Raw genomic sequence first — 15,361 nt, 5'->3', positions numbered from 1 at the left:
AAAAAGTGCGTTGAGACCCACTGTGTGGAATGTGTAACCCATTTCTCAACATGGAATGCTCGGTATACGTTAAACAGAGTGAATAAAACACCCGTGAGAGTGAAAATTATCGATTTGCATGTACCCATCATTCCTCACTCTTACGGGTGTTTTATTCACCCTGTTTAACGTATACCGAGCATTCCACACAGTGGGTCTTAACTCACTTTTTTGTAACTGTGCCTTGATCAACTTACTGTGAACAAGATACAATCCCTTTATCTGTACTTCCACAACCGACACCAACGCAAAAATCTCAGAATCACTTATAACTCTCTGACTATGAGTTGATCTAGAGGTATGACGCTACCGTCCTTGTCCTTCTTCGGGCCTCCCATCTTTTGTATGATCTCAATGGCATAGTATCCAGTCATGCCCACCACCAGGAAGATGATGAGGATGGTGATCTTGGCATCAACGCAAATGACGGTGCTGCAGGCGTATGAGATGAAAAAGCCAACAGACTCCCACAAGCGGTAGTTACTGAAAGCTGCCTCACACTGGCCGGGGAAGATCACACCATACAGTGCTGTAGGATGCAAGTTTGTATATACGTTATTTGAAGCACTAAATTTGAGGGGCTCGAGCCTCTGTTCACTAACCGCGGCTCGGTTTCTGGCCTTTCAGGTTGCAGAAAGGATGGAGGTTGTAATGTGATAAGGTTCATATATTGTAATAAGTCAATTTTTTCTATTATACAAGACATTATAAAGGGATTTAAGCATCATCATAAAGTGGAATTAAACAAGACATTATTAACCAGGCAGTACAGTACTCGAAATGATATGCCAAGGAATTTAATAGATGAAATTAAAATACCTGACATTTTTGCAAAAAATCTTAATATTAGTCTCCTATGGTTGCTTCTACTTTTATTAAATAAATATTATTTTCCAAACATATATTTTTTTAATCGTTGAGGGTAAAATAAAAAGCTAGAAAGTTTGAATTTCCTTTGATCTCACCATTGATCTGCGTCTGCCAGACAGCGTCACTCACTCCCCAGAGGCTGACAATGACGAAGAACCACGCGAAGTCATCCGGGAGTGGCCTCCAGTACACGAGTGCCACTATGAGGGCCAAGTGGATGAGGAAACCCAGGGTGAAAACAGGCACCCGCCCCACCACCTTCACCAGAGAACTGAGCCCCATGCAGCAGAGAGAGTCACACACATGGAAACACATGATCACATATCCCACCATGTGCACTCCGATACCACACGATACGTAACCCTGAAACACAATGGTGTTATATAGAGCACAGCAGTAGAATGCTCAGCTGAAAATCAAGGAAACTTGTACTCGATTCCCAGGAAGGAAGAGACGAATGTGTATATCTCCTTGCACATGATGCCCATATTTACCTAATAGTTAATAAGTACCTGGGTATTAACCGACTGATGTGGGTGACATCCAGGGCTGTTGCATAGAGTCTTAAATTACCATGATGAGCTTCGCAGTGAGCTGAGATTTGTTACCAACTTTTGAATGTCTCAGTCTGTAGAACCATCTAGGGGAAGAAGGAGACACTCGTTTTCATATATTAACATATGTATATGAAATGCTAAACCCGTCCAGCCATTCAGGACAAGGAGAGGTGGAGACTTGATCCGCCGCCCTCTAACTGAGAGGGAAAAAAACGCAACTCCCGTAGCCTGGCTTCTCAAAAGACACTCGTCAAAGCACATACGTAAACATGTGAGTTACATATACATTGTTTTAACTGTCTCACCCTGGGTAGACAGCATATCTGTCTGACGAAAAGTAATAAGACGAGCGCCTGCTAATCATTTGCCTGGATGACCCAAACAGGTTTAACATTTCAGAAAAAAAAACTTCAACTTCCGTACTGCTAGACAACATTCAGCTTCATTTACAGCATCGTAGCCACGCAAAGCATAATTCTTCCTCATTTACAGCATTGTAGCTACGCTCTAGTGAGGAGACTGCAAATAATCAATATGCCTCGTTCGCAACCTCACAGCCATGCTCTTGTGAGAAGACTGCAAAGAACCAATCTGCCTTGCTTAATGCCTCACAGCCATGCTCTTGTGAGGAGACTGCAAAGAACCAATCTGCCTTGTTTACAGCCTCACAGCCATGCTCTTGTGAGGAGACTGCAAAGAACCAATCTGTTTTGTTTACAGCCTCACAGCCATGCTCTTGTGAGGAGACTACAAAGAGCCACTCTGCCTTGTTTACAGCCTCACAGCCATGCTCTTGTGAGGAGACTGCAAAGAGCCACTCTGCCTTGTTTACAGCCTCACAGCCATGCTCTTATGAGGAGGCTGCAAAGAGCCAATCTGCCTTGTTTACAGCCTCAGCCATGCTCTTGTGAGATTTCTGGTGTAAACGTCCTCGCTGATACGAAATACTGAAACATGCACTTAGGAAAATGGTGAAATAAAACGCGAAATAGAATAAAACAAAGAAATAATAGACAATGAATCAAAGTATAAACAACAATAGAATAAAGAAATAAAAAGTATTAGAATGGAATAAAGATGTACGTACCTCAGGGAAAACTTAGGGTTCTCCCCGGAGCTGTTTGAATATTTTCTTCTCCTACCACCCCCTATACTTTAATGCTACATGTAACTTTTATTAAAAGACAGAATACATTGATAGAAAACACAAACATGAATATATTGATAAACTATATCGAAGGTTATGAATCTCCTCCAGCTCCTCCGGGATGTATCGTGAAGGACCTGCCTAGTATGGGCGAACAGACCTGCTGCAGTGTTCCTCCTTTCTTATGAGTCAGGTGATGGTGAGGTGTGGTCTCGACCCTTTAAATGCCTTCCTTTGATGTATTGTTATTATAGTTCCTTTATAATGTGAGAAGTGACTGTTTTACATATATATATATATATATATATATATATATATATATATATATATATATATATATATATATATATATATATATATATATATATATATATGGAATAAGAAAGGGAAAATATATATACACCATTAAGTGTGTGTCTCTCACTGTGTATACACCATTAAGTGTATGTCTCTCACTGTGTATACACCATTAAGTGTATGTCTCACACTGTGTATACACCATTAAGTGTATGTCTCACACTGTGTATACACCATTAAGTGTTTGTCTCACACTGTGTATACACCATTAAGTGTATATCTCTCACTGTGTATACACCATTAAGTGTATGTCTCACACTGTGTATACACCATTAAGTGTATGTCTCTCACTGTGTATACACCATTAAGTGTATGTCTCACACTGTGTATACACCATTAAGTGTATGTCTCTCACTGTGTATACACCATGAAGTGTATGTCTCTCACTGTGTATACACCATGAAGTGTATGTCTCTCACTGTGTATACACCATGAAGTGTATGTCTCTCACTGTGTATACACCATTAAGTGTATGTCTCTCACTGTGTATACACCATGAAGTGTATGTCTCTCACTGTGTATACACCATTAAGTGTATGTCTCTCACTGTGTATACACCATTAAGTGTATGTCTCACACTATGTATACACCATGAAGTGTATGTCTCTCACTGTGTATACACCATTAAGTGTATGTCTCTCACTGTGTATACACCATGAAGTGTATGTCTCTCACTGTGTATACACCATGAAGTGTATGTCTCTCACTGTGTATACACCATGAAGTGTATGTCTCTCACTGTGTATACACCATGAAGTGTATGTCTCTCACTGTGTATACACCATGAAGTGTATGTCTCTCACTGTATATACACCATGAAGTGTATGTCTCTCACTGTGTATACACACTGAGTGTTTTCTTTCATCTCTATTTTATGGATTACAACATTTTTGACTGGTGGTGAAGCGGTTACCAGCAACCCTGATGAACTTGGTGCACTCTGAAGGATTTAAACCTAATCAGCCATCGTAAAAAAGAATTAAGAATAAGCATGAACAGCATTCACAGTTAAGATGCGAGGAATGTCGCGTCCAGACCACAAGTGAGATAAAGACTGCCACGGGTGATGAGATACTCGGGTTGTGATGCTCGGGATCTGGTTACCGATAGACGAAGAATGAGGTGGAACAAAAGTAATAAATGTACAGATATATGAGTAAAGGTATTAAGGCTAAAATATATGCAAATAATGACGACAATAAAAATATATTAATTGAACTGGAAGGGGGAGAGAGGAAGGGGTGATGTCAGCCATAAGACAACATGCCGGGAAGCCACACGATGCGGAACAAGTATTCCTTACCTGTAGTGCTGTACCACACCGACAATTTGATGACTAAAACACGTGGAAAACCCAGGTGTCTTTATTCTGAAGACGTTTCGCCAACCAGTGGCTTCATTAATTCTGTACAGAAGTAGTATGTGATGATGGTGAAAACTGGAGACAGTAGAAGACAAAGTAATTAGTCCCTCAGCCATGATGAAATTGCTCACCACAGTAGTCTTGAACAACTTTATCTAGGTTGAGGGACTGATTACCTGGTCTTCTACTGCATCTAGTTTCAATACCTTCACATTGAACTGATAAAGCCACTGGTTGACGAAACGTTTCCAGAATAAAGATACCCAGGTATTACCCCTGTGTGTTATTCATCAAACTTTACTGGTAATGTTTTGATCTGTGTAGAGTTTTTATCAAGTCATTAATTAATAAAGCAGTACGTTATTTGGATCAAATACGTAAAGAACTCTTCACTTATAATAAACTTAAGAACTATAAAACTATATGTATGAGAGAAGTATTTGAGAATAAACTAGTTATAAGGAATGTGAGAGAATTCAAGAGATTAAAGTATGTATAAGTGTGTAAAATAAATGAAGCTTGATTCTCTATCTTTGGAGGAGGTGGAAAAAGTTGTTCTGCGACTTTCACTCTAGTTAAGTCAAGTGAGACAGGTGCTCTAGCTCCAAGGACGGAGTGATCATGCAAGTCTCTACGGCTGTTTTTACTACTGCTATTACTACATCTATTGCTACATACCACTACTACATACTACTACTGTTACTACATACTACTACTACTACTACTACTACTACTACTACTACTGTTACTACATACTACTACTGTTACTACATACTACTACTACATACTACTACTACTGCTACTACATACTACTACTGTTACTACATACTACTACTACTACTACTACTACTGTTACTACATACTACTACTGTTACTACATACTACTACTACATACTACTACTACTGCTACTACATACTACTACTGTTACTACATACTACTACTACTACTACTGTTACTACATACTACTACTGATACTACATACTACTACTACATACTACTACTACTGCTACTACATACTACTACTGTTACTACATACTACTACTACTACTACTACTACTGTTACTACATACTACTACTACTGCTACTGTTACTACATACTACTACTACTACTACTACTGCTACTACATACTACTACTGTTACTACATACTACTACTACTACTGTTACTACATACTACTACTACTACTGTTACTACATACTACTACTACTACTACTACTACTATTACTACATACTACTACTACATACTACTACTGTTACTACATACTACTACTACTACTACTACTACTACTGTTACTACATACTACTACAGTTACTACATACTACTACTACTGCTACTACTGTTACTACATACTACTACTACTACTACTACTACTACTACTGTTACTACATACTACTACTACTGTTACTACATACTACTACTACTACTACTACTGTTACTACATACTACTACTACTACTACTACTACTGTTACTACATACTACTACTACTACTACTACTGTTACTACATACTACTACTACTACTACTACTGTTACTACATACTACTACTACCACTACTACTACTGTTACTACATACTACTACTACTACTACGGTTACTACATACTACTACTACTACTACTGTTACTACATACTACTACTACTGTTACTATATACAACTACTATTACTATATACTAGTACTATTACTATATACTACTACTGTTACTACATACTACTACTGTTACTACATACTACTACTACTGTTACTACATACTACTACTACTGCTACTACTGTTACTACATACTACTACTACTACTGTTACTACATACTACTACTACTACTACTACTACTGTTACTACATACTACTACTACTACTACTACTGTTACTACATACTACTACTACTACTACTACTGTTACTACATACTACTACTACTACTACAGTTACTACATACTACTACTACTACTACTACTACTGTTACTACATACTACTACTACTACTACTGTTACTACATACTACTACTACTGTTACTACATACTACTACTACTGTTACTACATACTACTACTACTGTTAGTATATACTACTACTACTGTTACTACATACTACTACTACTACTACTACTACTACTGTTACTACATACTACTACTGTTACTACATACTACTACTACTGTTACTACATACTACTACTACTGCTACTACTGTTACTACATACTACTACTACTACTACTACTACTACTACTGTTACTACATACTACTACTACTACTACTACTACTGTTACTACATACTACTACTACTACTACTACTGTTACTACATACTACTACTACTACTACTACTACTACTACTGTTACTACATACTACTACTACTACTACTACTGTTACTACATACTACTACTACTACTGTTACTACATACTACTTCTACTACTACTGTTACTACATACTACTACTACTACTACTACTGTTACTACATACTACTACTACTGTTACTACATACAACTACTATTACTATATACTAGTACTATTACTATATACTACTACTGTTACTACATACTACTACTGATACTACATACTACTACTACTGTTACTACATACTACTACTACTGCTACTACTGTTACTACATACTACTACTACTACTACTACTACTGTTACTACATACTACTACTACTACTACTACTGTTACTACATACTACTACTACTACTACTGTTACTATATACTACTACTACTACTACTACTACTGTTACTACATACTACTACTACTATTACTGTTACTATATACTACTACTACTACTACTACTACTGTTACTACATACTACTACTACTATTACTGTTACTACATACTACTACTACTGTTACTACATACAACTACTATTACTATATGCTAGTACTATTACAATATACTACTACTGTTACTACATACTACTACTGTTACTACATACTACTACTACTGTTACTACATACTACTACTACTGCTACTACTGTTACTAATACTACTACTACTACTACTACTACTACTGTTACTAATACTACTACTACTACTACCACTACTGTTACTAATACTAATACTACCGCCACTACTGTTACTAATACTACTACTACTACCACTACTGTTACTAATACTACTACTACTACTGTTACTACATACTACTACTACTACTACTACTGTTACTACATACTACTACTACTACTACTACTGTTACTACATACTACTACTACTACTACTACTACTACTACTGTTACTACATACTACTACTGTTACTACATACTACTACTGTTACTACATACTACTACTACTGTTACTACATACTACTACTACTACTACTGTTACTACATACAACTACTATTACTACTACTGTTACTACATACTACTACTACTACTACTACTGTTACTACATACTACTACTACTACTGTTACTACATACTACTACTACTACTACTACTGTTACTACATACTACTACTACTACTACTGTTACTACATACTACTACTACTACTACTTCTGTTACTACATACTACTACTACTACTACTGTTACTACATACTACTACTACTACTACTACTGTTACTACATACTACTACTACTGTTACTACATACAACTACTATTACTATATACTAGTACTATTACTATATACTAGTACTATTACTACATACTACTACTGTTACTACATACTACTACTGTTGCTACATACTACTACTACTACTACTACTACATACTACTACTACACACTACTACTGTTACTACATACTACTACTACTACTGTTACTACATACTACGACTACTACTGTTACTACATACTACTACTACTACTACTGTTACTACATACCACTACTACATACTACTACTGTTACTACATACTACTACTACTACTACTACTACTACTACTACTACTGTTACTACATACTACTACTACTACTACTACTGTTACTACATACTACTATATACTACTACTGTTACTACATACTAATGCTGTTACTACATACTACTACTACTGTTACTACATACTACTACTACTATATTTACTACATAATACTAGTACTACTACTACTGTTACTACATACTACTACTATTACTATACACTACTATTACTACATACTACTACTACTACTATTACTACATACTACTACTACTACTGTTACTACATACTACTACTGTTACTACATACTACTACTGTTACTACATACTACTACTGTTACTACATTCAACTACTACTGCTACTACTGTTACTACATACTACTACTACTACTACTACTACTGTTACTACATACTACTACTACTACTACTACTACTGTTACTACATACTACTACTACTACTGTTACTACATACTACTACTACTACTACTACTGTTACTACATACTACTACTACTACTGTTACTACATACTACTACTACTACTACTACTGTTACTACATACTACTACTACTACTACTACTGTTACTACATACCACTACTACATACTACTACTGTTACTACATACTACTACTGTTACTACATACTACTACTGTTACTACATACTACTACTACTGTTACTACATACTACTACTACTGCTACTACTGTTACTACATACTACTACTACTACTACTACTGTTACTACATACTACTACTACTACTACTACTGTTACTACATACTACTACTACTACTGTTACTACATACTACTACTACTACTACTACTGTTACTACATACTACTACTACTACTACTGTTACTACATACTACTACTACTACTACTTCTGTTACTACATACTACTACTACTACTACTGTTACTACATACTACTACTACTACTACTACTGTTACTACATACTACTACTACTGTTACTACATACAACTACTATTACTATATACTAGTACTATTACTATATACTACTACTGTTACTACATACTACTACTGTTACTACATACTACTACTACTGTTACTACATACTACTACTACTGCTACTACTGTTACTACATACTACTACTACTACTACTACTGTTACTACATACTACTACTACTACTGTTACTACATACTACTACTACTACTGTTACTACATACTACTACTACTACTACTACTACTGTTACTACATACTACTACTACTACTACTGTTACTACATACTACTACTACTACTACTACTACTACTACTACTACTGTTACTACATACTACTACTACTACTACTACTACTGTTACTACATACTACTATATACTACTACTGTTACTACATACTAATGCTGTTACTACATACTACTACTACTGTTACTACATACTACTACTACTATATTTACTACATAATACTAGTACTACTACTACTGTTACTACATACTACTACTATTACTATACACTACTATTACTACATACTACTACTACTACTATTACTACATACTACTACTACTACTGTTACTACATACTACTACTGTTACTACATACTACTACTGTTACTACATTCAACTACTATTACTATATACTACTACTACTATTACTACATACTACTACTTCTACTGTTATTACATACTACTACTATTACTATATACTACTACTATTACTACATACTACTACTACTACTGTTGAACATTAAAATGGTATAAAATACCGACAGGTTGTTAGGTAAGACACATATGCAACAGTTAGGTATCTTTATTATGAAACGTTTCGCCTACACAGTAGGCTTCTTCAGTCAAGTACAGAAAAGTTGATAGAAGCAGTAGATACTTGAAGACGATGTAATCAGTCCATCACCCTTAAAGTTTTGAGGTGGTCAGTCCCTCAGTCTGGAGAAGAGCATTGTTCCATAGTATGAAACAATATGGAGAAGAAGTGACAGGATGGAGCTTTTTTATAGCGCCAAGAGGTGAGACGTAGGCCACTAGGAGAGGTAAGAACTCAGAGGTAAGAACTCTGAGTTCTTACCTCTCCTAGTGGCCTACGTCTCACCTCTTGGCACTATAAAAAAGCTCCATCCTGTCACTTCTTCTCCATATTGTTTCATACTATGGAACAATGCTCTTCACCAGACTGAGGGACTGACCACCTCAAAACTTTAAGGGTGATGGACTGATTACATCGTCTTCAGGTATCTACTGCTTCTATCAACTTTTCTGTACTTGACTGAAGAAGCCTACTGTGTAGGCGAAACGTTTCATAATAAAGATACCTAACTGTTGCATATGTGTCTTACCTACTACTACTGTTACTACATACTACTACTGTTACTACATACTACTACTATTACTATATACTACTACTATTACTACATACTACTACTATTACTACATAACTACTACTACTACTGTTACTACATACTACTATTACTACTGTTACTACATACTACTATTACTACTGCTACTACATACAACTACTATTACTATATACTACTAATATTACTACGTGCTACTACTACTACTACTACTGTTGCTATATACTAGTACTGTTACTACATACTACTACTACTACTACTACTACTGTTACTACATACTACTACTACTGTTACTACATACTACTACTACTACTACTGTTACTACATACTACTACTACTACTACTACTGTTACTACATACTACTACTACTACTACTGTTACTACATACTACTACTACTACTACTACTACTACTACTACTGTTACTACATACTACTACTACTGTTACTACATACAACTACTATTACTATATACTAGTACTATTACTATATACTACTACTGTTACTACATACTACTACTGTTACTACATACTAATACTACTGTTACTACATACTACTACTACTGCTACTACTGTTACTACATACTACTACTACTACTACTACTACTGTTACTACATACTACTACTACTACTGTAACTACATACTACTACTACTACTACTACTACTGTTACTACATACTACTACTACTACTACTGTTACTACATACTACTACTACTACTACTACTGTTACTACATACTACTACTACTACTACTACTGTTACTACATACTACTACTACTACTACTGTTACTACATACTACTATATACTACTACTGTTACTACATACTACTATATACTACTACTGTTACTACATACTACTACTGTTACTACATACTACTACTACTGTTACTACATACTACTACTACTGCTACTACTGTTACTACATACTACTACTACTACTACTGTTACTACATACTACTACTATTACTATACACTACTATTACTACATACTACTACTACTACTATTACTACATACTACTACTACTACTGTTACTACATACTACTACTGTTACTACATTCAACTACTATTACTATATACTATTACTACTATTACTACATACTACTACTACTACTGTTATTACATACTACTACTATTACTATATACTACTACTATTACTACATACTACTACTACTACTGTTACTACATACTACTACTGTTACTACATACTACTACTATTACTACATACTACTACTATTACTACATACTACTACTACTACTATTACTACATACTACTACTGTTACTACATACTACTACTGTTACTACATACTACTACTGTTACTACATTCAACTACTATTACTATGTACTACTACTACTATTACTACATACTACTACTACTACTGTTACTACATACTACTTCTCTTACTACATACTACTACTGTTACTACATACAACTACTATTACTTTATACTACTACTATTACTACATACTTCTACTACTACTGTTACTACATACTACTATTGCTACTGTTACTACATACTACTATTACTACTGTTACTACATACAACTACTATTACTATACACTACTAATATTACTACGTGCTACTACTACTACTACTACTGTTGCTATATACTAGTACTAGTACTACATACTGCTAATACTACTACTACTACTACTGCTGCTACATACTACTACTATTACTATATACTAGTACTATTAGTACATACTACTACTATTACTGTATACTAGTACTATTTCTACATACTACTACTATTACTATCTACTAGTACTATTACTACATACTGCTACTACTGTTACTACTTACAACTCCTGTTACTACATACTACTACTGGTACTACTACTACTGTTTCTACATACCACTACTATTATTATATACTACTAATATTACTACGTACTACTACTACTACTACTACTGTTACTATATACTAGTACTATTACTACATACTACTACAACTACTACTACCACTACTACTGCTACTACTACTACTACTACTACTGCTACTACATACTACTACTATTACTATATACTAGTACTATTAGTACATACTACTACTATTACTATATACTAGTACTATTACTACATACTACTACTATTACTATATACTAGTACTATTACTACATACTACTACTACTAATACTACTACTGTTACTATTTACTACTCCTGTTACTACATACTCTTACTGCTACTACTTCTACTGTTACTACATACCACTACTATTACTATATATTAGCACTATTACTACATACTACTACTATTACTATATACTAGTACTATTACTACATACTGCTACTACTGTTACTACTTACAACTCCTGTTACTACATACTACTACTGGTACTACTACTACTGTTACTACATACAACTACTATTATTATATACTACTAATATTACTACGTACTACTACTACTACTACTACTGTTACTATATACTAGTACTATTACTACATACTACTACAACTACTACTACCACTACTACTGCTACTACTACTACTACTACTACTACTGCTACTACATACTACTACTATTACTATATACTAGTACTATTAGTACATACTACTACTATTACTATATACTAGTACTATTACTACATACTACTACTATTACTATATACTAGTACTATTACTACATACTACTACTACTAATACTACTACTGTTACTATTTACTACTCCTGTTACTACATACTCTTACTGCTACTACTACTACTGTTACTACATACCACTACTATTACTATATATTAGCACTATTACTACATACTACTACTATTACTATATACTAGTACAATTACTACATACTACTACTACTACTACTACTACTGTTACTACATACTACTGCTATTACTACATACTACTACTATTACTACTACTACTGTTAATACATGCTACTACTATTACTATATACTACTACTATTACTACATACTACTATTACATACTACTACTATTATTACATACTACTACTAGGACCCTGGAGAATAAGGAGAGTAGTCGAAGGGCCAGAATGAATGCGAACGGGTAAGGAGGGAGGCCCAACGGCAATACGAAAATGACATAGCAGCGAAAGCCAAGTCCAACAAGAGCCTGTTGTATAGTCACAACTGGAGGAAAACAACAGTCAAGGACCAGATAATCAGGCTGAGGAAACAAAGAGGCGAAATCACAAGAAATGTTCGAGAAGTATATGAGGAGCTCAACGTGAAATTTAAAGAAGTATTCACTGTGGAGACAGAAAGGACTCGTGAAACATAGAGGGGTGGAGTACACCACCAAGTGCTAAACACAATAAATTCATCCGAGGAAGAGGTGAGGAATCTGCTTAGCGAACTAGATACCTCAGAGGCGATGGAGCCGGATGACATCTCTGCTCCCTCTGAGAGAGAGAGCAGAGGCACTCTGTGTTCCACTAACAACAATTTTCAAAACATCTATCGAAACAGGGCAGCTCCCTGAGGTATGGAAGACAGTAAATGTAGTCCTAATTTTTTTAAAAAGGAGGCAGCCACGCAGCACTTAACTACAGACCAGTATCAATAACATTCAAAGACGTGGAGAAGATTATCAGAGTGGTAGAGCACCTAGAAAGGATTAAGCTTATCAACGACAACTAGCACGGATTCAGGGACGAGAAATCCTGTGTCACAAAAATACTTGAGTTCTGCAACAAGGTAACAGCAATAAGACTAGAGAGAGAGAGGTGGGTAGACTGCATGTTCTTGGATAGTAAGAAGCATTTTGACACAGTTCTACACAAAAGATTAGTGCAAATGCTGGAGGATGAGGCAGGTATAACAGGGAAGGCACTGCAGTGGACCAGAGGATACCGGACATTAAGGCAGCAGCGAGTCATGGTATGTGTCGAGGTGTCGGAGTGGGCACCTGTGACGGGCGGGGTTCCACAAGGGTCAGTCCTAGGGATGGTGCTGTTTCTGGTATATGTGAATGACATGACGGAAGGAACAGATTCAGAAGTGTCTCTGTTTCCAAACGATGTGAAGTTAATGAGGAGAATTCAATCGGAGGAGAACCAGGAAAGACTTTCATAGTCCTGCCTGGACAGGCTACAGCCATAGTCCCGCATATAGCTCCTGGAGTTCAACCCCGCCAAGTGCAAAGTCGTGAGGATCGGGGAAGGTCAAAGAGGACCACAGAGAGAGTACAGTCTAGGGGGCCAAAGGCTACAAACCTCACTCAAGGAAAAGGATCTTGGAGTGAGTATAACACCGAACACATCTTCTGAGCGTCACATCAACCGGATAACTGCTGTGGCATACGGGCGACTAGCAAACCTATGAATAACATTCCGACATCTCAGTCAGTAGTCGTTCAGGACTCTGTACACCTTGTACATCGCGCCCATATTGGAGTATGCAGCAGCAATTTGGAACCCACACCTGGCCAAGCACGTCAAGAAACTAGAGAAAGTGCAGAGGTAGCAACGAGACTAGTCCCGGAGTTAAGGGGCATGTCCTACAAGGAGAGGTTGAGAAATCGAAATGACGACACTAGAAGACAGAAGGGACAAGAAGGGCGTGATAACGACATATAAAATATTGAGAGGGGCCAGGAGTTGGGACTCGACCCCTGCAACCTCAACTAGGTGAGTAGACACACACACACACACACACACACACACACACACACACACACACACACACACACACACACACACACACACATACATACACACACACACACACACACACACACACGTACACACACACACCACACACACGTACACACACACACACACACGGCAAATGTAGTTCCCATTTTTAAAAAAGGAGACAGAAAAGAGGCACTAAACTATAGACCTGTGTCATTGACGTGTATAGTATGCAAAATTATGGAGAAGATTATCAGGAGGAGAGTGGTGGAGCACCTGGAACGG

General features: G+C 36.1%; 1 protein-coding gene across 1 annotated transcript in view; it reads right to left on the bottom strand.

The window, feature by feature from the left end:
* Nucleotides 1–227: 227 nt before the first annotated feature.
* LOC128695981 (protein unc-93 homolog A-like) overlaps nt 228–15,361 on the bottom strand; it is a 30,129-nt gene continuing 14,995 nt past the window's right edge. Inside the window, exons 8-9 of the mRNA XM_070092821.1 lie at nt 1,005–1,272; nt 228–568 (exon numbers count right to left, since the gene is read on the bottom strand). Of these exons, the coding sequence (XP_069948922.1) occupies nt 306–568; nt 1,005–1,272 (531 nt within the window). The 3' untranslated portion in view covers nt 228–305. The remainder of the gene's footprint in view (nt 569–1,004; nt 1,273–15,361) is intronic.

The sequence above is a fragment of the Cherax quadricarinatus genome, chromosome 41 (assembly GCF_038502225.1).
Source record: "Cherax quadricarinatus isolate ZL_2023a chromosome 41, ASM3850222v1, whole genome shotgun sequence".
NCBI classification, from domain to species: Eukaryota; Metazoa; Arthropoda; class Malacostraca; order Decapoda; family Parastacidae; genus Cherax; species Cherax quadricarinatus.
This window is presented reverse-complemented; position numbering and strand designations above follow the sequence as displayed.